This window comes from Rhea pennata, chromosome 4 (assembly GCF_028389875.1).
Source record: "Rhea pennata isolate bPtePen1 chromosome 4, bPtePen1.pri, whole genome shotgun sequence".
Lineage (NCBI taxonomy): Eukaryota > Metazoa > Chordata > Aves > Rheiformes > Rheidae > Rhea > Rhea pennata.
The window spans coordinates 63,901,325-63,926,455 of record NC_084666.1 but is presented as its reverse complement, the minus strand read 5'-3'; the positions used below and the strand labels follow the sequence as shown (position 1 = coordinate 63,926,455).

General features: G+C 38.7%; 1 protein-coding gene across 1 annotated transcript; it reads left to right on the top strand.

Annotated features, from left to right (window-relative positions):
• Positions 1–168: 168 nt before the first annotated feature.
• On the top strand, positions 169–4,898 carry OSTC (oligosaccharyltransferase complex non-catalytic subunit). Its single transcript, XM_062574888.1, has 4 exons — positions 169–379; positions 455–548; positions 2,238–2,435; positions 4,259–4,898. Exons 1-4 carry the CDS (start codon positions 241–243, stop codon positions 4,275–4,277), a joined length of 450 nt encoding a protein of 149 aa, XP_062430872.1. The 5' UTR covers positions 169–240; the 3' UTR covers positions 4,278–4,898.
• Positions 4,899–25,131: the final 20,233 nt, after the last annotated feature.

The window sequence follows — 25,131 nt, the reverse complement described above, 5'->3', positions numbered from 1 at the left end:
CCGCGCGCGCCGGCGGCGCCTGCCCCTCACTCCGGGGCATCTCGCTTTTCCTGCCACCCCGGTGGAGGATTTTTTTTCCGCTTGTTTCTATTGTAATCTGCAAGGACCTGCCAGCTCCCCTGCAACCCCCTTCGGGCTTGTTTTCCGCTTCCGCCTTCGTGTACGGGCCAGGACGGCGGCGGGGGCGGGGCGCGCGCGGCGGCGGTGTCCGTTGGGCCGGGAGCGGGCCGGGCCGGCGCCATGGAGACGCTGTACCGGCTGCCCTTCGCCGTGCTCGAGTGCCCCAACATCAAGCTGAAGCGGCCGAGCTGGGTGCACATGCCCTCGGCCATGACCGTCTACGCGCTGGTGGTGGTGTCCTACTTCCTCATCACCGGAGGTGCCGGCGGGCCAGGGGCACGGGGGCGGCGTGAGCGGGAGGTTTAGAGCTAATCCGTGGTTTTTCTCCGCACAGGAATTATCTACGACGTGATTGTGGAGCCTCCGAGCGTTGGGTCCATGACAGACGAGCACGGGCATCAAAGGCCGGTGGCCTTCTTGGCCTACAGGTAGGAGCGGGGCCCCACAAACCAAACCAGCGACTGCAAAGGAATAGAAGCCCGTGAACCCCGCCAGGCTCACAGGGCTTTGTCAGCTTCTTTTGAGCCCTCTGGGGGATGTGGGATCTGGTACATATCGACCTTGATTTGCAAATTAAATAAATAAATAAAAAGTATGCTTTGGAATCAATGGAAATAGAAAAATTCAGGCCTTCCAAAACTACTGAAACAGAATTCATAGGTAAGAAACAGCTTTTCAACTGAGAGAGGTTCTCTCTTTCTCTAAATCTTTGCTATTAGAACTGAGACAGTAAAGAGGTGCAGAAATACGTGGTCATATTTCATAACAACGTGATCCTTGTGAAGCATTTAGTTCCCTGATTTTAAATCCTGATTTAATCTGGACTTTTGTGTCCGAGTGTGGGGGGAATAATTGTAAATATGTAACAACAGTGTTCTCCTTGAGTCTTTTTGCTTCTGTTAATGGAAATAACCAGAGCTTTAGTCAAAAGTTGTTCTGCAGAACTTATGCTTGGAATTATTATTTTAACAGGTAATGGCTTTTGTTAATTACAAGAAAAACTGTTCCTATTTGTGAAATTTCGTAAATCTTACGTACAAATTTTGACTCAGCCTGAAAATAGGACACATCTTGAATTTCTACAATATATATGAATTAGGGTGCTGCAGGGAATTAAAAGCATTTCAGTAAAACTCTGGAAACAATACGATAGAAGATGAAGTTGTTTTATGAGGAAAAAATTATCATCTTCATTTCTGTGTTATCATTTGTAGTAGCTACATTCAAACCATCTTTACAATGTTGCTGGTATTGCTAATTATGAAAGTAGAAAGAGGTTCAGTGATTGTGGGACCTAGGAAACTCTCAGTTGAGGTGCAGGCTTTTGCTGCATTTCAACTTCACTTTTTCCATCTTGGCTCTATAAGAAGGAAACCCAGCTGTGTGGACTGGCAGAGAGCCAGAGCACATTCAGGCTGAGTCCCCACAATCTATGTAGTCTCAGTGAGCCAATAGCAAAATTGATACTGCAGGCAAGACCACTTTTGCTGTGTGAGGAACCAGTATTTTATTACTAGTTTTATAGTGGTTATTATTACTGGTTATTATTACTGGTTTTATACTGGTTCCTGTGTGAGGAACCAGTATAAGTGTTTCATATGCTCATGCAGTATTTCGAATAGTCTGGGGCTTTTCACTGATACTGGAAGTTAGAGACTGCTGCTTAAACATTAGGGCAGAAATAGACATGAAAAACTCAGTGGTGTGGAGTTCTGTGCTTTAAGTCATCTGTGAATTTTATAAAAGGTATTTCTGAAAACTGATGAACTTAATGCTGCGTTAATTTTCATGAATTACGGAAGAACTAACCTGAGTATCATTCCATTAGTATACACAGTTCTGCATAAAACTCATGAAGAGAACTAGTACGTTTGACTGGTCACCTTGCAGACTATCAGTCCAGGAGATAAATTACATATTGAACACCTAATTACATAAAGTCAGTTACATATATACCTTGTGTTAGAAAGTCAGTTATCACAGTTAATCGTCCTGCATATTTGCATAGCTAAAGTAAGCTGAGCAGGCTTGAGTGGATGAGTTTTGAAACTTAAATAACTTCTGGAAAACTAATGCCTTTCTAACTCTGTATTCTTTTCTTCTCTGCTTTTTAATAGAGTAAATGGGCAATATATTATGGAAGGGCTTGCATCCAGTTTCCTCTTCACAATGGGTGGCCTAGGATTCATAATTCTTGATCGATCCAATGCACCAAATATCCCCAAGCTGAATAGATTTCTCTTGCTTTTTATTGGATTTGTAAGTGTGCTTTTGAGCTTCTTCATGGCCAGAGTTTTCATGAGGATGAAATTACCGTAAGTGACTTAGTACTCTTTCTGCATTTCTTTTCTCCGCTGGCTTATATGTACATATGTTAAATTTGAGTGTAACAGAAAGTAAAATGATGTATGTTAAATATTTGTTACTTGGCTCAATGTTGCTTTTCTTTAATGATTTTTTTTGGAACAATCTATCTTGAATGAGGAGGTATGCTTCTGATGCTATCTACCAGAAGATTGTGCTGTGGTAAAGGAAGGTAACAGATCCTAATATGATTAATGAGTCTGAATTATAATGAATTTAAATGAAAGAATGTGTATATACTATTTAAAAATAAATTACAAGTTAGGACTTTGAGGAAAAGCATATATCAAAGAACTTGGAGAGGAAAATGAGTTGTTTATGCTTACAATGTATATGAAGGATCATAACTAGAAAAAGTGAAGAGGAGAATAATTGATGTTCAGAGACATCCTAAGCAGTGCTAGATTAAAAATGATGTCTATTTTTTTGCTTGAAAAATGAACATAACATTGAAACATACAGTATACACTATTTTCATACATATGTATTCAGAGATCAAAAGCTAGAAAAGATCTGGAGCTTTCAGGCTCTGAGGTAACTAAAAGCAGTATTCCTTGTTTTCTGTTCATTTCTCAATCCATCTATTTCATTTAGAATAGCTGAAAACAGCTGTTTGGAGGAATGGGTAGTTATTCTGAAGTCTATGAAGTGTTAGTTTAGCAATGACAGTCGTTCTTCCTTTCTTAAATATTTCTTTTGTAATGGGTTCCCTCGCAGCAGGCTGCAGAAAAGAAGCCTGCAATATATTTTCTTGTTTTGTCAAGACCATTATGTTGCTTCAATGATTTTGAAACTCCCCTTCCCCCCCCCAACCTAAAAAGAGCAAGAGAAGTCTGCTGTAATTAAAGTGAATCTCTACGTTGTGCTGACGTAAGTGGCTCGTGTTAAGGAAGCAATTTAGTATTTAAAAGTATTTTCCTGAGAAGAAGTGTTAGGTAACTTTCTGCAACTCCTCCATTAACAGAATAGGTACAATTTCTTTGGAATTCAGTGCTATCTGTTACCTATCTCTTGTGCCGAGTCAGATGGTCCATTAGTTCATTTCGCTAGGTTAACATGACTATGTCGGACTCGATGTACCCAGAATTTGACATCAAAACTAATACAAGTAGCTCACGCTGATTTGTGTAATCAGGAAAAAAAAATATGTGGATACTTTCCTACTTTTAAGAATCCAGAATCATCCTAAATGCCTGTTAGAAATAGGTAAGATCTTTGCTCTGGGGTGATTTTGTTTTAGATTTTGTACAGGAAGCAAGTGCTATAAATATTTTTTAAAAATCTAGAAAAAGAAGACTTGGATTACAATAATAAACAATTGTTCTGCAAAGTATGTGCGTCTCTTAACAGTTCTTTACTAAATTCTTTAAAGAAACAAGGCTTGAGAGAAATTGAAGAGGAAAAGGAGCCTAGATGTTTCAAAAGATGTCAAGATATAATGAATGTCTTGAAACTGATAGTTTGTGTAAAGAGTTCAAATAAAGAACCTTTCATCAAATGTGGTTTGGGCTTCAAAAATTCCAAACAATTACAAAAGTTGGATTGAGAACATAGTAATCCCTTTTGAATACTCACTAAAAAAAAATCAAATGAAGGAGTGGGTCATTAAGCTGGTAGGTTGATCAAGATTTATTGTTTTAAATAGCTTTGGTATGAGAAGTTTATTGGCAATCTGAGATTTTTGTTTTAAGACCATAATTCTCTTGTTTCTGAGGTGTGCTGTCTGTATCTTCTAACAATGTATTTTTCCCCCTAACTTAATTTTGTTCTGTAGGGGCTACTTGATGGGTTAGTATCTCTTGTGGTATATGAAAGCTCAGGCTGAATTTACTCCTCTTCATGAAGTGTTTGAGAAGAAACAACAATCAACAAATTCCATAGTGACCATCAACAGGAAAAAGACCTGGTCATGAGAAACAGCTCGGGAAAGGGTGCTGTCTCTGCAAACAAACTTTCATTACCAATGGCTGATTCGAGTTTAAAACAGCATTTTATCATTTCTGTTCTAGAGCTTTTCAAAAGAACAAGTTACCTAGTTAGTTGTTTAATCCCACTTCATATGAAAAAGTGAATCTAGCTCTACAATGAAGTGAGTATTAGCTATTGGTTTGACAGTTCTTTATTGCAAGATCTGTCCCCTATTCGCTGTGTGGGAAGATTGTATGTTTGAATTGGGGAAGAAATACCTGAAGCCCCTCTTTCCACATTATAAATTAAAAAATCAGAAACTATGGATGCTTTACAGTCAAAAAACGATGTGTCTGAAATGATTTCAAAGGCATCTTTTGCCTTAATAGCTCTCTATGAGCAAATCCAGATATGCACTGGGAAAGAGGAAAACTGTATAAATGTGCATTTCTTTTTTGAAAAGGTGTACAAAAGGAGACAAATAAATCTTATTTTCTACAAAATTACTTGAATTCTTTTTGGTTTCTGAAACATTTTTCTTGAGTAAGCATAACCTATTCTACTTCCAGGCATGAGATGTTGTACCATACCATAAGTACATAATTTCTGCTTCATCTTTCAATATGGGATAAGTACCAGGGGCAAGGAATCTCACTTTTTCCTCTGTGAGCTTGTACTGTATCCAAATGATACACTGTTACCAGTAACCAAGTGCATTTATTTAGTTCTGAAGCTGCTGGGTTATTTTGTATGAGACTGGATTTCAGCTTACTTTGCTTTCATTTTAAAAGACTGAGACAACGTTACTACCATGTTTCGTTAATAAAATTATGTACTGAATTCCGTGGGAATGAAAGGTACATTTAAAACTCCTAAGTGCCTCTTGCAAGCCATATGTTTGAAGCACTGTTCTCATCTATGTAGTAGCTGTCATTGAGAAATGTAACCTGGCTTAGGATCTTTGCCTATATTTTCACTTCATTGTAAAGTGTATAAGTATTATTGCTCATATTCTTAATCAGATTTCAAAGCTAGCTGTTAATCAGCTGCCCTCAGGATATATCTTAGAATGGTAAGGTTGGAAGGGACCTGGGGAGATCATCTAGTCCACCCCTCAGCATAGCCCATATGGGGACTGAACCCACGAGCTTGGCATTAGCAGCAACGCGCTCTGACCAGCTGAGCTAAACCTGCCCGCTCCTTTGTTCGCACGTGTTGTGTGGCTTCTGCATTTGTTCGTTTTACACGCTTGTCTTTCCCAAGTGATATCCTTTGGTCACTCTGGCTTTGGTGAGACACGTGCTTACTTTCAGGGGGAGTATTTATGTTACGTAATTAAGTAAGAGGATCAAAAGAAGTCAACTTGTTAATACATCTGAGAAGGATGTCAAAACAAACGTCACTGAGTATAATTGTGCTATCAAGACCCCTAGGGCTCAGTACTTGGCACACTGTTGTGCAGCTTCAGTGCAGCTGCTTGTGAGTGAACTTACTCTTACACAGTGGTTTTAATGGTACGGTGAATGCTTACAGTATATGAAATATATTTTATTGCAGTTTAATGCTAGGTAAGCCATTTTGAAACAAAGCTAATTTGTAATTACAAAATAGAAGGTAGTTTTTAGAAAATATGACTAAAGAAAAAGGAGTATGCTGTCTCCAGCGAGCAAGATTAAATGATCCTTTGTGTTTCTTTGGTCACAGGCTATGAATCTAAATCTGCTGTGATCTTCTGCCAAAACATGAGGTGCAGAGAGAACCAGGAAAAAGAGCACAGACCTGAAGTAAGATAGACTACCCAGAAATAGGAGCATGCTAGGTAGGAGAATTTCAGAATGCACAATTAAAGTTCTCTTCACTTCTGATATGGGTTAGGGGTTCTTGTTCACTCAAGGAAAAACTTCTGCTAGCCACTAGAAAACAAACTACAAAGAAGAGGCATTGCTGTGCCTTGTGGGAGTCCCGTTTTCCATTAAAGAAAGGCTGGTATTTTCTGCAAGTATCTGCTATTCTTTGTAAGCAACAGCAGGTGGCCTCTGCTGTAGGAGTTCAGGATAGCCACGAGATTATGCCGGTGACTGGTAGAAGGCTTTATTTGTAGCTAGTGAGAATATCTTTCTGTATTTGGTATTCACATCATCTGGGTGAACTGGCCTGGCTCAGGGGTGGGAAATTAAAATAAAATTAAAACACTGTGGTAAAGATAAAACACAGGTCATAGGAACATATCTTTCCACGATTGAAAACAGAAGTTTGGCCTACTTCCAAATGCAACAGAAAGTCAGACTGAAGTCCAAAGTTCTTGGCTTTTTGGCTCTCTTGCAGGAGAAAATATTGAATCCAGGGCTCTTCCATGGGCTTCTATATAGTCTGAGTGATGATGCCTAGTCAGTATAGTTATGCAAGTTTATATGGCCTGTGTAGGCTTTGAAAGAACATACAGATGTTAGACTTTACTTGAGTTCAGCTGAAAAGCACAGTATAGATTTTAAAAGAAAAAAAGACTAGACATCCTGGTTTCCTTTTTTCCCCGATATTATTTCCAGATTGCTGAAAACTGGAACAGTAACATGTTAAAAAGTTTGTGTTATTGAAACAATATTTTAAGGAGGGGGGCAATTCTACCATTTTGAGGAGATACTGAAAACTATTCTTGCTAGTAAAGATAAGTGTAGTGTTTTGAAAAGTTTAAATACATTTTTTAATGTATGCAATTGTTATCTAAAACCTGAAACACTTTTACCAATAAGTTTAATTAGTGGTGTAAAGTAGTCTGCGTTGATGGCTGAAGTAAACTGACATCTTTATTAGGCTATTGCAGAAAGAGATAACATCAATTCTTATGTGTTATACACAGTTTTGTTAAACTCAGGTGTGAGTTGAAAAAGCGACATACTAAGATTTGGAAAGAAGCTTGGTATTTTCAGTAGAAGTATACAAAAGTAGAAGTGAACAAATGCTGTATTTTCATGTTAAGTTTTATTAAAATAGTGGAAGGCATAAAATAATTGCTTTTAAGCACCACCATTTACTAATTAACAGCATTCTAAATCTGAATATATTGTGCTTAATGGAATTTTGCTTAGGTGACAAAATGCGTCGGTTATCCACTTGTGAAAGTGGATACTTGTTCAGAAAATACTATTCAATATGGTTAGTATAATCTACCTATCTCCAGTTGCATATTTTATATGCGAAAAATATATTTTCTTAATATATGAATTAAGAAGCATGAAACATTAAGGGTTTTTAGCTTTACAGTCTTAGAAATTGAGACAATCCTAAATTTCTTCTGCTCCCCAAGAAAGGGAGCCATCGTGGGTAGGGGGAAGAGAGCAAATCTCATTTTCCTGCCACTTCTGAAAATGCTGCATTCAATAGGAACTTTTTTTCTGCAGGATAGCAATGGCTATAACAATATAATTCATATTATACACTTGTAAATATGATGATTGTGTCTCACTTTCAATGTTATGGATTCCCTTGTAAAAAGAGTTACAGCAGTAGCTCTGACTTATTTTTAGAATTTTTTTATTGCTGCTTCTCAATTTTGCAGTTACTTTAGAATACTTTTCTTCTAGAACGTGCTTAAGGAGGAGAGGGCTGAAACCTTTACAAGAAATGAATTGGAATTGTGAAAATCTCAGTAGTAGTAAATTTTGTTTTACAGTTGAATTGAGGTATTTCTGTTATACTAATGATTGGAGAGTAGAAATACACATATCATTGCAAGGAAAAAAATACAGCTAATACATCAAACTCTTTTCAAAGGATAGTGTTTCATGAGAAGCAACTACTAGAAATGTGAGAGTTTCTAGATGATTTGGTTTCTCTGGCGAGAACTAATTATGCTGGTGTGCTTTTTGTTTGACATGGATACCTGTCAGCTAAGAACTGGATGGAGACCATAAGCTCATGTTAGAGCAACAGCTGTGGCACTATAATGGGAGTCAAGCATGTCAGACTTGCACCAGGTTTTAATTGGTGATATGGATGTGAGGCACTGCTTTCTGATATCTAGTATCTTGAATCTGTAAGGCAACTTGCTGAGCTCCTGTTTAATGATACCAGTTTAGTTATTAATGTTCTTTGGGTATAAGATGAAGTTTCACTTCATCACATAACTCTCCCACGAGTTCTGTAAACGTCAGAGGTCTTAGATTAATTGTTATACATGCAGGTTGCAAGAAATACTATTTAGCTGTAAGTAAATCAGATCAGAATGATACCGTCTACTGCCTTATGCATGGAAAAGACTGACATTAGTAAAATTTTTTTTTGAATCAATTTTCACTGCAAAGATCAAAGTGGAGGCAAGTGTCTCTTGATTGTTGGTGTTAATTGTAAGCTCTGAGCTGTAAACTGGGAAAGAACAATTTTGAAAGAACTCAGGCTGGCTGGTTATTCTAGGCTAAAACTTGGAAGTTAAACTTTTTCTGGGATACATGGTAAATAGGCTGAAACAATTTCAGAACTTTTAGCAATTCCTGAGAGCCTCTGGGTGATAGGTAATATGTTCACTATAGTCAGTCTTCCAGTACCTCATCTGTCTTTAAATGGGCCTGGAAGGGCAGAGGATGGGGTAACTGAACTTCAGTCTGAAGAAAAACTTTGAATAATAAGAAAAAAACAAAAGAAAACAAAAACAACCCCAAGTATTTTAAGCACCTGGAAGAAAATGTAAAGTTTAGTCACCAATTTGGATTTTTAAAAAAGTCATATGAAGTCATATGAAGAATAAGCCGTACTTGACAGTTACAGGCCCTGTGGATAGAAGAAAAGCAGATGTTCTTCAGATTCTAGCTTTTCATACTGTCTTGTGTGTTATGGAAGCTTGGCTTAGTCAAAACAGCTGTAAACTGGATGCAAAAGAACTTTGAAAACTATTTTCAGGGAATGTCTATTGATTGTTTCATATCGTTTTATCCAAGCAGAGAGAGGTGTTAATTGAAGTCTGTCCTAGTTTTGCTCAGCACCGATTGACCTGGATAGAAGAGACTTACTAAAGAAGTACTTACTAAATTGACAGGAGGAATAAAACTTAGAGACTGCAAAGAGGGCAGGACTGGGATGCATAGTGATCTTGACAAATCAAAGAGAACACACTAAAAAAGTAGGGTGATACATATTTTTTTAGAAGGAAGTGCATAATGTGACACTTAACTGGAAAAACGCAGAATGGTGAGCAATGGGCTAGATGGCAATTCCTCAGAGTAAATCCTTGAGTTTTAGAAGATCACAAGCTGAATATGAGTGTTTGCCTTTTCTGCAGCAGTGCAGCAACGTGCTGAGATGTATGTGGAAGTTTTAATGCAGGGCATATGAAGCATAAAAGTAAGTGTCAAAAGGAAAGGAGCAATATGTTCTCCTCATCAGTAAGTAAAGTAGCAGCAAGGAAGAGTAGGGATAGCATTAGAAAAATATTTTGGAGGGTGAAATAGTTGACTACTGGAATGGATTGTCTGTAGAGGTGATGGAATTTCTTCTGTGTGAAGTTTTAAGAACAGGATGGACAAATGCCAGTAAAAATTTGCAAATATGGCTGGGCTTGCTTTGGGGTGAATGATTAAATGGCTTCTTGAGGTGTCTTCCAACAGCTGCCTGTTTTTTATGATTCCATAAATGAGAACAGGACTGTTGACCTTCCAAACACTGAAGCTCTCTATCTTTAAAAATAATTATAGGAAGGTCTTCATAAATGGCTAAATCTGCCTTTTAAAAATATCCTTGCAGTTCATTCATAAGACAGAGTCCCACTGGCCTCTTTGCAGCCTGAAAGATCAAGTAGTTAATGTGACCTGGACGTGACAGCAGAAACTAGTTTTGCTAACTGGCTGCTGCCAGAACAGAAAATGAGTTAGCTCTTGAGCCAAGGAAAACAAAAAGGTACGGATGAATGTTTAAGGCCTTTTCCTTTCCTGTATTAATTTCCACATTAGTCTGTCCCTTAAAATGCGTTACTGTTACAATCAAGTGGCTGTTAGAATAGCTATGGTATTGGAACAGAATCATTATTAGGTGAAGGGAATCTGTGATATTTCTAGGAAGTATTTTCCTGACACAGTCCTTCCTCAGTGCTCCTGACTGCTCTGAGCTGCAGCAGCAGTAAAACACCAATAAACTTTTTCAATTATACTGGTTTCCTGAGGTCCCTTCTTTCAGGATCTTTACTTCATTAATCTGTGGAATTTGACTTCCTTCAGTTTTACCCAAGTGTGTCTGTCCGTCTCTGCTACAGTTAGTTGTTGTTACACTGGCTCTTATCTACTGTGTTGCATCTCCTTTTGCTGGCCCAAGTTCATATCTGGGGATTTATACCGTTGTCTTTCAGCAGCTGCCACCTCTTGTTTTTTTCCCATCATTCCAGACTTCCGAGTTGCAGGACACCACCGTTGTTTTGATTGTTCTCTTTCTAACTACAGTAGTATTTCTGTCTTTAAAGAACATTATTTATCAGTCTCCTCAGCTCTTCCATTTCATTGTTCTTCCTCCCCTAGTACTTTCTCTTTTATCACGTGGAAATCCATCACTTAGCTGCATGAAGCCCTTGGCTATTCCATCAGCCCTGCTGCTCTTGGCTTTTCTACCTCTGTTTCCTCTGACTACAGGTCCTTTAATTTTCCGTACTGAGCACTGTCTGAGCTACTTCACCCTGCACTGACTCCACACTTCATTAGCTCCCTGCTATCCATGCAAAGCTCAATCCCCTGGCTTCTCTCATCCTTTCATCCTCTCTCATCCTCTGGTCATTCCTTTGACTGCTCCAGTTTTTTCTTAGCTGTCTCATATCTTTGTCTTTATTGTTCTGCACTTCACGCCATCTGTTGTGCTGCTGCTTGCATGACTCATCCTGAAAACAATGAAAATCCTACTGCATCCTCAAACATTACACTAGGGAACCAACAAAGGCGCTCCTGTATCCAAAAATCTACATCAACAGCAGTGAGGCCAAGATCCCCATGGAATTTAGGTACATAATTTTCATTCAAATCAATAGAAGCTAAGTGTCAAATACTTCTGAAAATCCTACCAAAGTTTCATCACAACTCAGAAAAAAAAAAAAAAAAAAAGAAAAGAAAAAGAAACACACACACAAAACCCCCACCGAAGTCCATAGTTTCCTGGTGCTGGATTTAAATACCTCTGTAGGGATAACCTGAAAGTTCTTAAGTTTCTTAGCAAATAACTGATTTTTTTTCTGCAAATACAATTACCAAGTGTTTTATGAGCATAGACAACATATGGTTTGTTCACAATGGAACAAACTAAGAAAAATCTGTTGAAAATACCAGGATTCATATACACAGTAGAGAAGACAAGGCAATAAATATGAAAGCTCATAAAACCAGAAAAACAGAATGTTCCATCAGACAATTTTAAATGTACACAGACACACAGTGCTTAAACTAGCTGTTATTTAACAAAGTTATTAACAAACTACATTTAAATTTACATTTGATTTCATAACCTAAGCAGGAGTAATTTTATATATATCTCAGGAATTTTATTTTCTTGTGATGTTTTGAAAGGCAGCAGTAAACTCGTGATGACCTTAAATATGTTCTCTTCACCTAACTGCCAGATAAATCCAGGGCAAACTTTACTGAAATCAATGGAAACAGGCCATTGTAAAAAGGGATTCATGCTTATGATATTTCAGACGTGTGGAAGAGTTATGTTTAACTGCAGCTTCTTCACTAGACTGAACAAGCCTCAGTTTACGTACTTTGGATGATTGGTATGGACAAGGTATTTATCTTGTTCAGCTGCATTTGAAAAATAAATGTTTTTTTACTTCAAAACTGTAAATAATATCCGAAGCTGACTAAAGAAAATCCTCTGTACCATTAATAGTTTTGACATGCTTATTAGCTACTACTATTAATCTTTTTCCGTCTTGACATCTCTTAATTTTATGAGTCTATATATCTGCAGTATCAAGTGTCTGTCAAGCCCTTGATTCACCACTGGATGGCAGTCCTTGCAATGCTATTCACTGGGAGGGAAAAAATCTATTTCTAAAAGTGCAGAACTGAAATCACATAGTGCTTTTTACCTAGATGTGGAATATTACAGTGATGGGTATGCTTAGATCCATTTTTATGGTTGCTAAAAGTAGAAATATGTGAAAGGGTTTTCTGCATGGTTTTTTCACTTAAGTTCACTGTCGAGTTGAAGCTTTGGGATTTGCAAGTATAGAAGATTTAGAAGCACTCTGTACAGACTAGATGAATTAAGAAGTTAGTGGGTATTACATATACTTCATAAAAGGAAAAAATTTTGGAGTATTATAAAGTTAAATTAATTACTCAAAGTTATAGCATTTATGCTGCCAGGTATATATATATATATATATGTATATATAAAATCTTTATTCTTTTGATGCTGCTCACTGTATGTCTGATAGTGGGGAAGGAATTAATGGCTAAAAGGAACTAACTAGTTAAATGGTTAAAAAACACTAAGCGTAAAGATAAGAACAACTTGCTATTGAAATTATGGCTGATGTTGATAAATCAGAATTAAAAGTCTGAACACAGCTAACTAGCAGAGATGGAGAAAGCTGTGTGGCCTTCATGAGGATTTTTCTGCGTAGGTTATAAAGTAGAGTGACTTTACAACCACAAGGCTTTGGGAAAGTTCACAGCAAAATCTGGAGCATTCCCTGCCAGGGGCTTGTATTGAAACATAATATACAGAAAATGTTGATACTTTCCCTGTGAAGTATTGCAATCTATAAAATGCATTTACACAGGGTAGCAGGGATTTTGCCCTACTGCATTTAAGGCAACAAGAGGCTCTCCTTTCAGTTAAACAGAAATTTAAATGACAGCCAAATAAATAAGTCTGGTTGATATCTCTTGGACAGTGAAGGGGAGATAAAGGAAAATAAGAGGAAGAATATGTGCTGCAGTGCCTAAAGTAAAGACCCCTTTCAACACCCCTTATAGATATCTGCATCCAGAACATATTTGAGCACTAATGTAGGTCACACATTATGTGACTGTTCATATGCCCCTTTTACAGAGGGGATGCTGAAACAGTAAAATTACTGGACTAAAGCTATACAGCAGCTTAATGGCAGAGAGAATGATAAAATCTAGATCTACTGACAGCATTCAGCACTCACTTCAAGAGCAAGCATTCACCAGAGGATTTTACAATACATTTTTTTACTCAAGATATTTTCAGGGTAAGAATGACTTTTTAAATGTTTTTCTCAAACAACAGTTTCTATAGAAAATAACAATTTTACAGTTGCATTTTATTAAAAATTTAAACATAATACTTCCCTTCCTGCTTGGTAGTTTGTTGGCAAGCACTGTTTCTTTTCTTTCCTGAGATGCAGACTGTTTCACTGCAAGACCTTTCATGATGTCTCCTTCACCCTCCTTTACATTTCATTTATTATTGAAATGGTTATTCCTAGCTCAATCCAATTAGTCCATTGTGCTAATCTTTCTTCCTTACTAAATTTTTGAACATGCACTGTCATATTTCCACCTTTGTTAGCCCATTTGCTTGTGTCCATAAGCATCTGCTGAAATACCACATTTTTCTTTTCCAGACACACCTTTCCTTTGCAACACTCCCCTTTCCTGTGATTCCTATAAAATTACAGGATCAAAGTTCAGGTTTTACTCTGAGATCACTCAGACCAGTGTTGCCTCTCTGTCTCCTTGTGCCACCCATCTGTAGCCATCTGCTGCTTTTAACCCCAGTAAAATTTCTAAGCTCCTTGGGGCAAGAGCAGCATTTGTTTCTGGTCCATGTTAAGGACTCTTCAGTGCTTCAGTTACTGCATAATAGATTTCACATTAATTGAATTTAATCACGAGAAACCCTACCACCAAATTCCTGATCAACTGTACTGTTTATCTCAGTCAGATTGTGGTTTCAGATTACTTTCTAAAGCTCTCTTTGAAATTCTTCCATAGTTTTCCATGTTCTTTCAGTCTCCCGCTTGGCTTGCTGTTTGCTGGGAAGTGCCAGCGCTCTCTCGGTAGAATGTCCCAGTTCTTTACATTTCGGAGGCCTTTATTCAGACCCTTGACGGGTGACTTTCCCTGTGTTTATTCTGAGCTTTTCTCTGCCTGGGAACATGTCGCAACACACCCTCCATTCTGGCCCAATCCATTCCTGTGCTGATGCAATGTGCTTTTTGGTCTGCCTAGTGTCCCAGGATGACCCCTCTCAGCGTCTGTGCGCAGTCACATCCTGTTACTTGGTAAGAGAGGGAGTTTTCTGTTCAGCTCTACTGTGCTGGTCAGACACGCTGCTATAATAGCAGACCATGGATAGATAATCTGTGAAACAAAGCATGTTACCTTTTATTGTACTTTGTGCTGACACCACACACAGCAGTAGATTCTGCATGGAAAAAAGCAAATGGTCTCATGGTAGTAAAGTTGCAGTAGCTCTTCAGTAGAATGTGTCTGTTCATCTTTTATAGGCAACAAGACAGCAACAGCCTGAGATTCCTATCCCATCAGAAATGTTGATTACAAGGAAAAACAATAGGAATTTAATATGTTTTAGTACTTAACAGGAAGGGAGGCAGGAGATTCTTTTATTATTGATGATTCCTAGGCTGAGAAGAAAAATCTCTGAAGAAAAATGTCCCACAGGGTTAGAAAGATGAGTTATTCATTAATGGTTAATTTAGGGTACAGTCATATCCAAGCTGCAAAGCTTTGTTCCTGACAGATGCAAGCTTCTTTATGGTGTGAATGTATTTGAGTTTAGGGTTTGGGTTTGCCCCACTGTGGAGAACAAGCATGGCCTAATTGTGATTAGGATGCAGAAGTATAACAGATGTGTCCAAGGTTTGAAGATTTTGTTATGGTTTTTCTGTTGTCTAAGGAGAGCTTATAGACTTCCCTTCTGCACACAGTAGAACTATGTTTGTGCTCTGAATTCAGGCAATGATCTAGAAGGTATATTTGGTGAACAATATTTGTTCAAATAAATTTGTTTTTTGTTAATAATTAAAGTTTTTAAGCAAATTCACACTAATTGACCTCTGCATAACCTCTGGCACTAATGACCTTTCATAATTCCCATCTCAAATGTGTTAATTATAGAGTATAATATTTGTAGTTACTTTTATTAAAAATACATAGTCATTGCTTGTTCTGTGGTAACACAGACGTGCAAACCTATATGGGGTTTCATTGTGTTGGCTGTGCAAACACACAGCATTGCTAGTCTAGGAGAGCTCTTAGTTTGTTGGGAAAGGTGGGAAGAGGCATCTGGTGAGAGAGCTCTTAATTCCAGAGGTGTTTCCCCTCCATCCCTCCAACTGGGGGATGGTAGAAAGTGCATTATCTTGGTCAAAGATCTTTCACAGTAATGTAATTCAGCCTAAGTAAAAGTCCAAGAATGATGAGGATAGCAGAGGATGGGGACTATTTTAAATAGTTTCTGTATATACCCTTTGTCTAGATGACTTACTATTGTAAGTGCAAAGGGTTAGGCTAGTCCTAAGAGGACTGCAGATATGCAGGAGGGTAGCTTAATTATTGAAACATTCAGTCAGCCATTTCAGGCACTGGACATGTTTTTCGCATGAATCTAAATAAGTTGTCACTACCTCTGGTAAGGGATAGAAACAACTTCATGAGTAAAAACTTACTGACTGTTCACAGACTATTGACTTCTGCCAATGTTATAATAATATTCTTCAAATTTTTTTTATGGCCTTCATTTTCTTGTTTTTTTTACTTCCTTGCGCTGTTTTGAGCTTTGCAAGAGAAGTTAGATCCTTATGCAGATTATCATTGATGCTAATAAAAATCAACAGTGTGTGTCAGTGAAATCCTGACCAAATGTGAATCTTCCCTAAAATATAATTCAGCTCAGGATTTACCTGAGAAATTCATTCTTTCCTTCCTTTATTTTATAAAAGATAATGTATATTCTGTTCCTTGCAATAAGTAACATGACAGCAAAGATTGAGACTTTGCAGATGAGCTCAGGAAATTCTAAGTGCTCATAAGGGACTCTGAGGTAGTGACTGTGAGGGAAGCCGACAAAAGATGACCGGGGAATTCTGGCAGAGCAGGCGGGGTGGGGAAATGTGAAGTTAAACATGGAGGGATAAATGTGAGGGAGAGCAGAAAAGTAGTCATATGCTAGGATTTGTACGTGGTGACAAAAAAATTAAATTTACTGTGATAGCCACTGGGACATGTGTCAGCCATACTTTTCAGCTCTATGGAAAATACTATTAGTTCCTCAAAGTCATATACCATTTTCAAAATAAAATTATCAAATAGCATGTTTTAGTGAGGATCGTTGTCTGCCTTGATTTCATGCATGATCTTTGCCTTTTGCCCTTGGTTTGTTAATGTGCTAAGCTGTTTTGTGCACACTTATCAGACATTTAAGAGCCAGGCCAGCATTTCTCATCCTTATCGAGGATGATACTTTGAGCTCTAAAGAAGTTGCAGAAGTGAGCAAAAAGCTTGAGATTTGTACAAACATTAGCTACCTTTTTCTAAAGTGTAAAAATCATTGAAGCTTTATAACTCCTATTGTAAATAGGGAAAGATAGACTTTAACTGATGGAGACAGTACCTGCAATGAAATATGCATTATGAAACCATGAGCATGTTCCTTTATCACAGGACACTGTTGGGAAATGCATTAATTGTTAACTGTCAAGTTGGGCAGAGAGACCAAGGATTCAGTGTAGAGATTTATTACCTCTTTTACAGAATCACAGAATCAGTAAGGTTGGAAGAATTGTGTTCAGCCCCAATGAGTTATTGCATATAAAAAAAGGAGTACAAAATGTAGTTTTTCAGGTTACGATAGTCACAAAATTCAGATAGAAAATAAAGCCTTTGGAAGTGAAATGAGAAGGATGTAGAAAAGTGAATTCAGTCTCATATCAGAAATCTGTGCAAAGGGCACAAATCTTTTGTTTTACTTCTGGATAGGCTAAAAGATTGGAAAAAAAAAAAAAAAAAAAAAAACCCATACTAACAAATGGCAGCAGATGTCCAGCTTTCACCAAGTGTCTTAATATACTGCAAACCAAGCCACTAAACACCAGCAGTGGTCAGTGTTAGTGACTGATGCAGTCTCTAGGATTGAATCCAGTTTGATTCAGCAGTTGACATTCAGGTAAAACTCCCAGAGGTTTTAGTTGGAGATCACCTTTGGCAATGACAGTCTCCTGTTTCTGGTATAACATCTGTCATGTGAGTCCTTCTCTTGAAATCTACAGGGTAGAGGGGAGCTATGTATGTATGGTGGCAGAGCTGGGTAAGGAATTGTTTTATCTTGTATGTGATGGATGTTACAGGTGGCTTGATTCTTCTGTGTTTACTGAGGCAAAATATCTGGTGAGGCCATCACGTATTTTGCCTGAATAAGGCCTGGAGAAAGGGCATCAGAATGTAAATTCTATTACTGAGGCACAAATTCAGTCCCTGGGTCACTTATAGATCAGCCACCTTACATGCCAAGTCTTTGTACAGCCCTGTGTGTATCCAGCACAGCTTCACAACATCATTCCAGCCTGACGAGGACTCAACCTTGAATTGCTGCTATTTGAGTTGAGGTAAGCCATCACCTTTTCTTGTTTCTACTGGGAAGTTCACAAGGCTTTTCATGAAAGGTTATCAGCATAACCGAACCTGCAACTATCACAGGATAAAACCAGTCAATTTCAAGTGGAGGGACAAAAGGTCAGAGAACTGCAAACCCAATACCCCCGGGAACATCTTGGGTTACAAGGTTATGGTAGGGAGGAAGGAGGGGGATGAAGCCTTGCCTAGTAAACACTCAGTCAGCTCTCAAAAATAGAAAGTGACATGGATACTAATGGGAGAAATATGAAGCTACTGTAAAGTATGTATATACACCTGCCATTATCACTTACATATGCCGAGAGAGGTCAGCTGTCTCTAAACTCCTCTCCAAAGCTCAGAGATAGTTTTAAAGAAAGTAAATGCATTACATTTAAATTAATTTGGCAACAAGAGGGACTCTGGAATCTGCATGTACATTCCAGAAATGCTTCATTTTAGGTAATAGTATTTTGTGATTTCTCAAGTTGAATCAGTGTTGCTCCAGCAGTTTTAACTCAGGTAAAACTGAATATAAAAATGGTAAAGCTTTTTCTGATCCCATCTGATCCCAGCTCAATTTGGTCATCCTTTTTGTTAAACTATTGCACATTTGATTTTCATTTGCAGTATGTCAGAAACCAGGTCTTTGAGAGAGTATCTGCAATCCATCTGCCTGTTTTTAAGGAAACGTGTAATGGAACATAGTTTATTCTAAGCTATCTTTGATTCATGCACATCTCTTTTGGTGCTGTCTAAGTTGCAAATTGTCAGAAACTGCTGTCTGAGACAAGCATAGAGAAAAGATTGTAGTTGTGAGGTTTAAACTATTACTGCAAATTGAATTGGAAATAAATAATGCAGGCATATATAGTAACAGCAGCAGTAACAAGGTTAGCTAGAAAGTCTCAGTTTGCGTTTCACAAGAAAGTAGAAGGCAAAGTAAGGAGGTTAGCCAAAAGATACTATGAGCTGTTAGTCTGTGTAAACCAGAGTCCTGTTAGCCTCCAGCTATGTTTCTGAGTCAGCATAGTGCTCTGGATTCATTGGAGTACCAGGTCCTGTTCTGCCTTTCAGTGCATGTCAACATTGGAACAAGCCTTAAAACCCCCCCCCCCCCAAAAAAAAAAAAACCCCAAAATACAGGTTCTATTTCACAAATACCTACAAGGGTTTCAAAACTTTTGAAATCTTCTGAAATCTTCTAGTCAGACACAACTTTGTTGAAACCTCTGCTTGCAGAGTGAAAAGGTCAGTCTCTGTATTTAAGTTTTTCTCTCTTACGTACACTAGACTTGCAAAATCTAGTCAAAAATGTTGGAACTGATAGTTCAAACAAATCTGTTTGGTTTGACAAAACAATTTTTAAAACAAAATGTAATCTCCAAACAGACCCAGTGTTGTTCTAGCCCAGTAATTCAGAATAAAGCAGTTAGAAGGATGAGGATCTCACTCAGACTCCTGCATGAATAGGTTTTTGTAGTCATTGAATTGTTTTTCAGCTTCCTTCTCATCACTTCTTTCTTACATGTCTCCATGGCTTTGAACCTGCTGTATGTTTTAGGCCGTGGTTTGGTCAGAAACTTTCCTGGCCTTTGGTCTTGTGTAAGGGCTGTTGATGCAACTACTACCTTGTACTTAGTGAAGCTATTTATTTGATTTTTCTCAGGCAAGCCATGGACTTTTAGTCTCTTGATAAGTGCATTCCTAGTACGTGGAAATAGTATGATGTCCTACTGATGCCAATATGTTCATGAAGTGTGCCTAGGAAAATTTCTGAGTATTTTTGTAGGAGACATATTATGATTCTGATTAAAGAATGAATAAATTTCCCTGTCTTAAAACCAAGCTCTCATATTATTTTAAATACCTGATCCAAATTACAACAACCTATTCTTCATTAAAGTGCTTTAAAGTTTGATTATCTGTTAGTAATATACTTCCAATCTAATGCAATGCAAACAGTACTGATTTGGCTTCTAATAGATACACAGACACCAAGTGCAAGTGATATAATCTAGTAAATTGTGATTTGTGTGTCTGTGTGTGCCATGCCAGCCTCTAAAAAAATGATTATCTCATATTTTTATTTTGTTATCCATGACTGAAGCACTGATTGCACTTCATCAGTGTAATGCAGAGATTGCTGTTGGCCAGTCATTACTCTTTTGTGTTTCAGTAACAGTCAGTTGTCATAGGAGCCACGTCAGCCTGGATCAGGATTCCAGTGTTCCAGGTGTTAAACAACCAAACATCTAAACAGTGGTCCCCCAAAAAAAGTTTTGGTGCAAATAAATGAAGCAATTCAACAGTGACCTGCAGCCACCTAATAAAACCAGTATACTGACGAATGGAAACTCACAAGAGCAAATGAACCAGAAAAGACAGTTAGGATTACCCACTTTGATTTACTGGTAAGTTCAGGCCTACTTCGTGTCTGTAACCTCTGGCTAAACTATTTATTTAAAGGAGCTGGAAAATAAAGGGAGTTAGGCTGGAGAAACAATTGAGAAAGGAATTAATATGTTAACACTGGTCATAGTAAATACAGCTTTGTGTACGTGTTGTCAGTGTAACTTGAAAACTGAGACTGCAAAGATGAGTTGGATGTCAGCAAAAGGAAATTTTGTACCTCAGGACCTACCATAAAAAGCCTATGTTGAGATAGTAAAAAAAAAAGGGGGGGGGGGTGAAAGAGGGCATATAGGACTGAAAATCCCAGTAGGGCAATGCTTCTGGAGCAAGCTTGTCAAAATAAGGGCAATTTGGTAGTGAGCTGAACAGTCAGTACAAAACATGTCCCAATAGAAATCCATATATAGTGATTTATTTACATATTCATATCTGTGCTCCACAATAATGCCAAGCTTCTCCACACTGCTTGTTAATTTGCTTATTAATTTCCACAGTCAATAGAGAAACAAAAAGGGAAAACCTTTAAATACAGATCAAAAATATATACTGAATGCTTTTGCCTTTTTTATTATTGTTAAATAGCTACTGGTAGTCCTAGTCTTAGTAGTGTGACAGTAACTAACTGCAAACAAATGATTACCCTTGGTTGATATTGTATGTTCTATCAGGTCTGTCAAGGTTCAGTGAGAAATTAAACATCAAACAAATAAAACTGTAATTGCTAAATGTGGCAAACCAACTAAAGAATAATTCTTGGGGGTTCTGTTGTGTGCCAAGACCAGCGTGAGTCAGTTCAGCTGAAGGCACCTGTAGAAGTTAGGCTGTGCTCTCACCTCTAAAAGGTCTTTGCAAACCACTGTTTCCTCTGCCTTCTGATTAGCCTGAATTATACATTCTCTGGGGAAAAAAAGGTTGATTTTTTTTTGTTATAACTTCCATGAAATTCATGCAAATGGATGAGCAGAGTCAAAAGCTTGTTGCTCCTAAAGAGCACAGTCAAGTCCCAAAATAGTTCATGAAAATCTGAATCAGGGAGGTGAAAAACAAAGAGCAATGTCAGTCATTTTAGATCTTTTATTTCAGATATTATTAACTTGTCATATAAGCTTGAAAAAAATATTCCAGTATTATTTTAGGGAATCCAGATGGCATGTCATGTTTCTTGCACATCTTTGTTTTCCCTACACCTGGGCCCTTTGTAATATAGAAACATAAGTCACATACTTAACCCTGAGCCAGAAAAATACCTACTGTGTCTTCCAGTTCTACGTTTTTCCTAGTCAAGCTGTCAATGTACAGGTACAATGTACAATGTACAGCCGTATTTCTATAACCCTATAGGATGTTATATCACTTCCTATAAAAAGGAGGTCACCTTTGGCGAAGGTGACTCAGATAACCCACAGGAAGCAGGTTATTCAGTTGCATATTTTGCTTTATAGTAGCATTAGACATGGACTCAACCAACGAAGTTTGTGTTGAGATCCACATTTCTTTGTGATATAGTTCACTTAAATCATTTCAAAATACTTTTATTAATCTAACTTGTAAATTCACATGTAATATTAAATTAACAATCATAGAGGGACTTCAGGCAGATATTTTAAATCTTAGAAGATGTGGAAATAGCAAGGAAATGTAAGAGGACAGGAGCACTAATCCTTAGGAGAGTCTCTGACTTGTACTAAAATGTGAATAGTTGTAATCATTTATGACCTACAGCTGTGACCCAAAATGGCTTTCACCTGTGTTACTAAACTCCGTTACCCTCCAGGGCAGGGTGTTTGCATCCCAGTCGCCTATTGGAAATTGTCTTTTACCTCCATGAGCTCCCTAGCTGTACGCAAAATTGGTTAGAAAAAAGCGGGTTCGTGTAGGCCAACATCATGCAACAAACTGTGAGAACTATTTAGCAGCAGAGATAACAGTTCCTCTGCCTGGAGACGTTTGCAGGCACTGCTAGACATAGATGGAGCCTAAAGTTAGGCAACTTCTTGGTCAGTTAAGGAAGAGCTTGGTTATGCGCTGTCACTGTATAGCTGTGGCCTTTCAGTTTGCCATAGTGGCCGTTCTTGCTGGAAAAGCATCCTCTCCGTACCTGCTCCCCCCAAATCAGCGACCCGGGAGAGCTGCCAGGGCGCAGAGCAGAGGCTCCCAAAGCAGCGCCTGGGGCGGGGGCCCCGCTCGTTTTGGAGGTTGGTGGCACCTGGCTCTGCAGCGCTGGGGAGCCTGCGGGCGGGTGGTGACCCAGGGCCGGCAGCACTGCAGGGCTGAGGCTGGCTCGTGGAAGTGTAAGTAAGCGTGTGGGCTGGCTTCTGCTGGTGGTGGGTAACTGCTTGCAGGGTTGTGGCGTTCCAGCGGGAGTTGTCGGTTAGGCGAAGCAACGTCTGGTTTTCTTAGAGTGAATTGTGTTTTCGAGAGTAGCGGCCATGCCTCTGAAAGCCCCTGTGGCCCGAGGGATTTGGGGGGAGCTGGTGTCCCTTCCTGTTGGTTCCTCCCTCCTCGAGCGTCTTTGTGAGGAGCTCTCGGTGGTGGGGAGCTGCTAGGCGCGCGCCTCCGGGGGCTTGTCGGTCAGGCGGTGCCTCCGAGGGGAGAGCCTGGTATTTTAATGTTGAACGCTGCAGGGAGGTGGTGATTCTGCAGGGTGGGTAAGTTTGCCTGCTATAAAAGTCACCCATTTCTGCAACTACGTCTGTATGGATTTTCTGAGAGATCTGTGGGGTTAAGGAAGTCAGACTAATGCTGCAGGCTAGTTAAATGCTTTTTAAAAGTATTTTTCCTCTGCTAAATTGATACTAGGTCAGAGTAGTGTTAGTTCTAAGCTTAACAGGTAAAGCAATGTATTTTGGAGAATTTTAGTAGCAGAGGAGAGAATCTGAATCTATGACTTAAATATTAGCCTTCTACTTTCACCGTGTATTCCAGTATGTTACTTTGTAATACACTGTAATATAGCCTGTAACACTGTAACAGAGCACGGTACTGTTGGAGCATTATCTGTAATCTTACATTTCTTGGTTTTACTCGTGATCAACTTGTACCATGGATTACTTCAAACTACGCTAGACCCCTATGTTCATACAGCATCTAATACAGAGAATTTGTGAAGTTTAAACACGGCACTGAAAGCCAGGTTTCGGTTAAGGTTAACTGCTTTGTATCTAGGTGTTGGTAATGCTTAAAAAGCCTCTCCATGTCTGAGTGAGCAAAGTGAACTGGAAGGAGAAGGAGAGGAGAGTGAGTTAATCTGCATCTGAGCCAAGTCCCACCTGTACTCTCTGCTGGAGGTTGTTGGCTTTGTAACACAGGTGGCAAAGTCCCATCTTTGGCTTCCTCAGTGCAAAGTCTGGGGTTGTTTGTTTGTTTGTTTGTTTTTAGTACAAACCCACCTTCGTCAGCAGCTCTCTTCAGCTGCCAGTCGGGGGCTGTTAATCATCACACTTTTCTCTCTTTACATCATTTTAAGTTTCCTGAGTATCTGGAGAACAGGACTTAAGCATGCTTTCAAAACAGCATGTTGGGGTGTGATGGGGAAAAGAGAAGTGTAGATTCTTGAACTTTGATACCAAAAATAATAATTTCTGGAAAAAAGCAGAGGTTGTTTGCTGCATATTAGAATGAATGTTAAGAAATCAGGGGAAAACATGAGTGCATTTAACATTTTGGGCATCTAGTCTGGAAAAAGTGTGGTTAATTTGTTGTTAAATTTGTCTCTTCAAAAGCCATTTTTGTAGGGAATTGAGGTGTCTGAGCTGTGAGCTGTCTGAATAGGGAGGTGTTTCAAAGTGGTTATTAAGAAATAGCCATGGACAGCATTTGTCACCCGATGGTACAGGTCATATTTGCTTTTGGGGGGGGGGGATTTTTTTTTGAAAAAAGAACGTAATTCTTAAAACATAATTCTAAAAAAGAACATAACTCTAAGAATCAACACACAAGAAAAGTTGAAGTGTGAAGTGCAGACAAATTTGTGAGGCCAAAGCTAGTAGTGTTTTTTTTTTTTTTTTTTTTTTTTTTAAAGGAGCGAGGAGGGATGAAGCCTATGCGCTTGGGGCAGCAAAGGTGGGAGGGGGGACAGTAAGGTGGTCAAAGGTGGCAGTAATGAGGCTTTCTCTCTCTCTTTCTTTTCTTAAAGCAAGCTGCATTTGATTTATCCAGTGAGCCAGCTATCTGCTAAATCCCTCAGTCATTGCTGCCCAGAGTGGGGGAGATGTGGTGATTAGGGCATTTTGAATGTGGTAGAAACCTCTGACTGGATGTGGGATGCAAAAGAGGATTCCTTCTGGAGACAAACAGTAAACATAATTCCTCAGACACACTTACCGTTGCTTGTATTAGCTAGAAATGAGTGAAGTGCACCAGGATGATGCTTGTTTAGAAGCCATCATGCTAACCCTTTGGACCAGCTTATTTTATTTTTGTTGATACTGACTTTTTAGGGTGTATTAGTGCAAGATAATTTATTTGGAGGGTATGTGTGCTGGTGGAAACTGATGGAGAGTGGGTTTGTACTTCAGGTGGTACTCTGTGCTTTGGGGTAAGAGTGCTCTGTATATTCACAGCTTATGTATCATGCATTAATTCAAACGTGTGAGGCTAAGGGTTCAGGCGTATGGATAAACATATTGATCCAAAGCTGGTGTGACTTGACATGAAGCCAGTAGTGCCCTGCTAATTTATACCAGCTCAGGATATGGTCCATTTTGACAAATTTAAGAATTGTGTTGCTTATTAGATCTGATGAACA

Bases quoted from the DNA above. Each gene is read 5' to 3' on its own strand.
- OSTC (XM_062574888.1), top strand. From the start codon at position 241: ATGGAGACGCTGTACCGGCTGCCCTTCGCCGTGCTCGAGTGCCCCAAC. The intron at 380-454 runs GTGCCGGCGGGC...TTCTCCGCACAG, and splicing joins CTACTTCCTCATCACCGGAG to GAATTATCTACGACGTGATT. The intron at 549-2,237 runs GTAGGAGCGGGG...GCTTTTTAATAG, and splicing joins GTGGCCTTCTTGGCCTACAG to AGTAAATGGGCAATATATTA.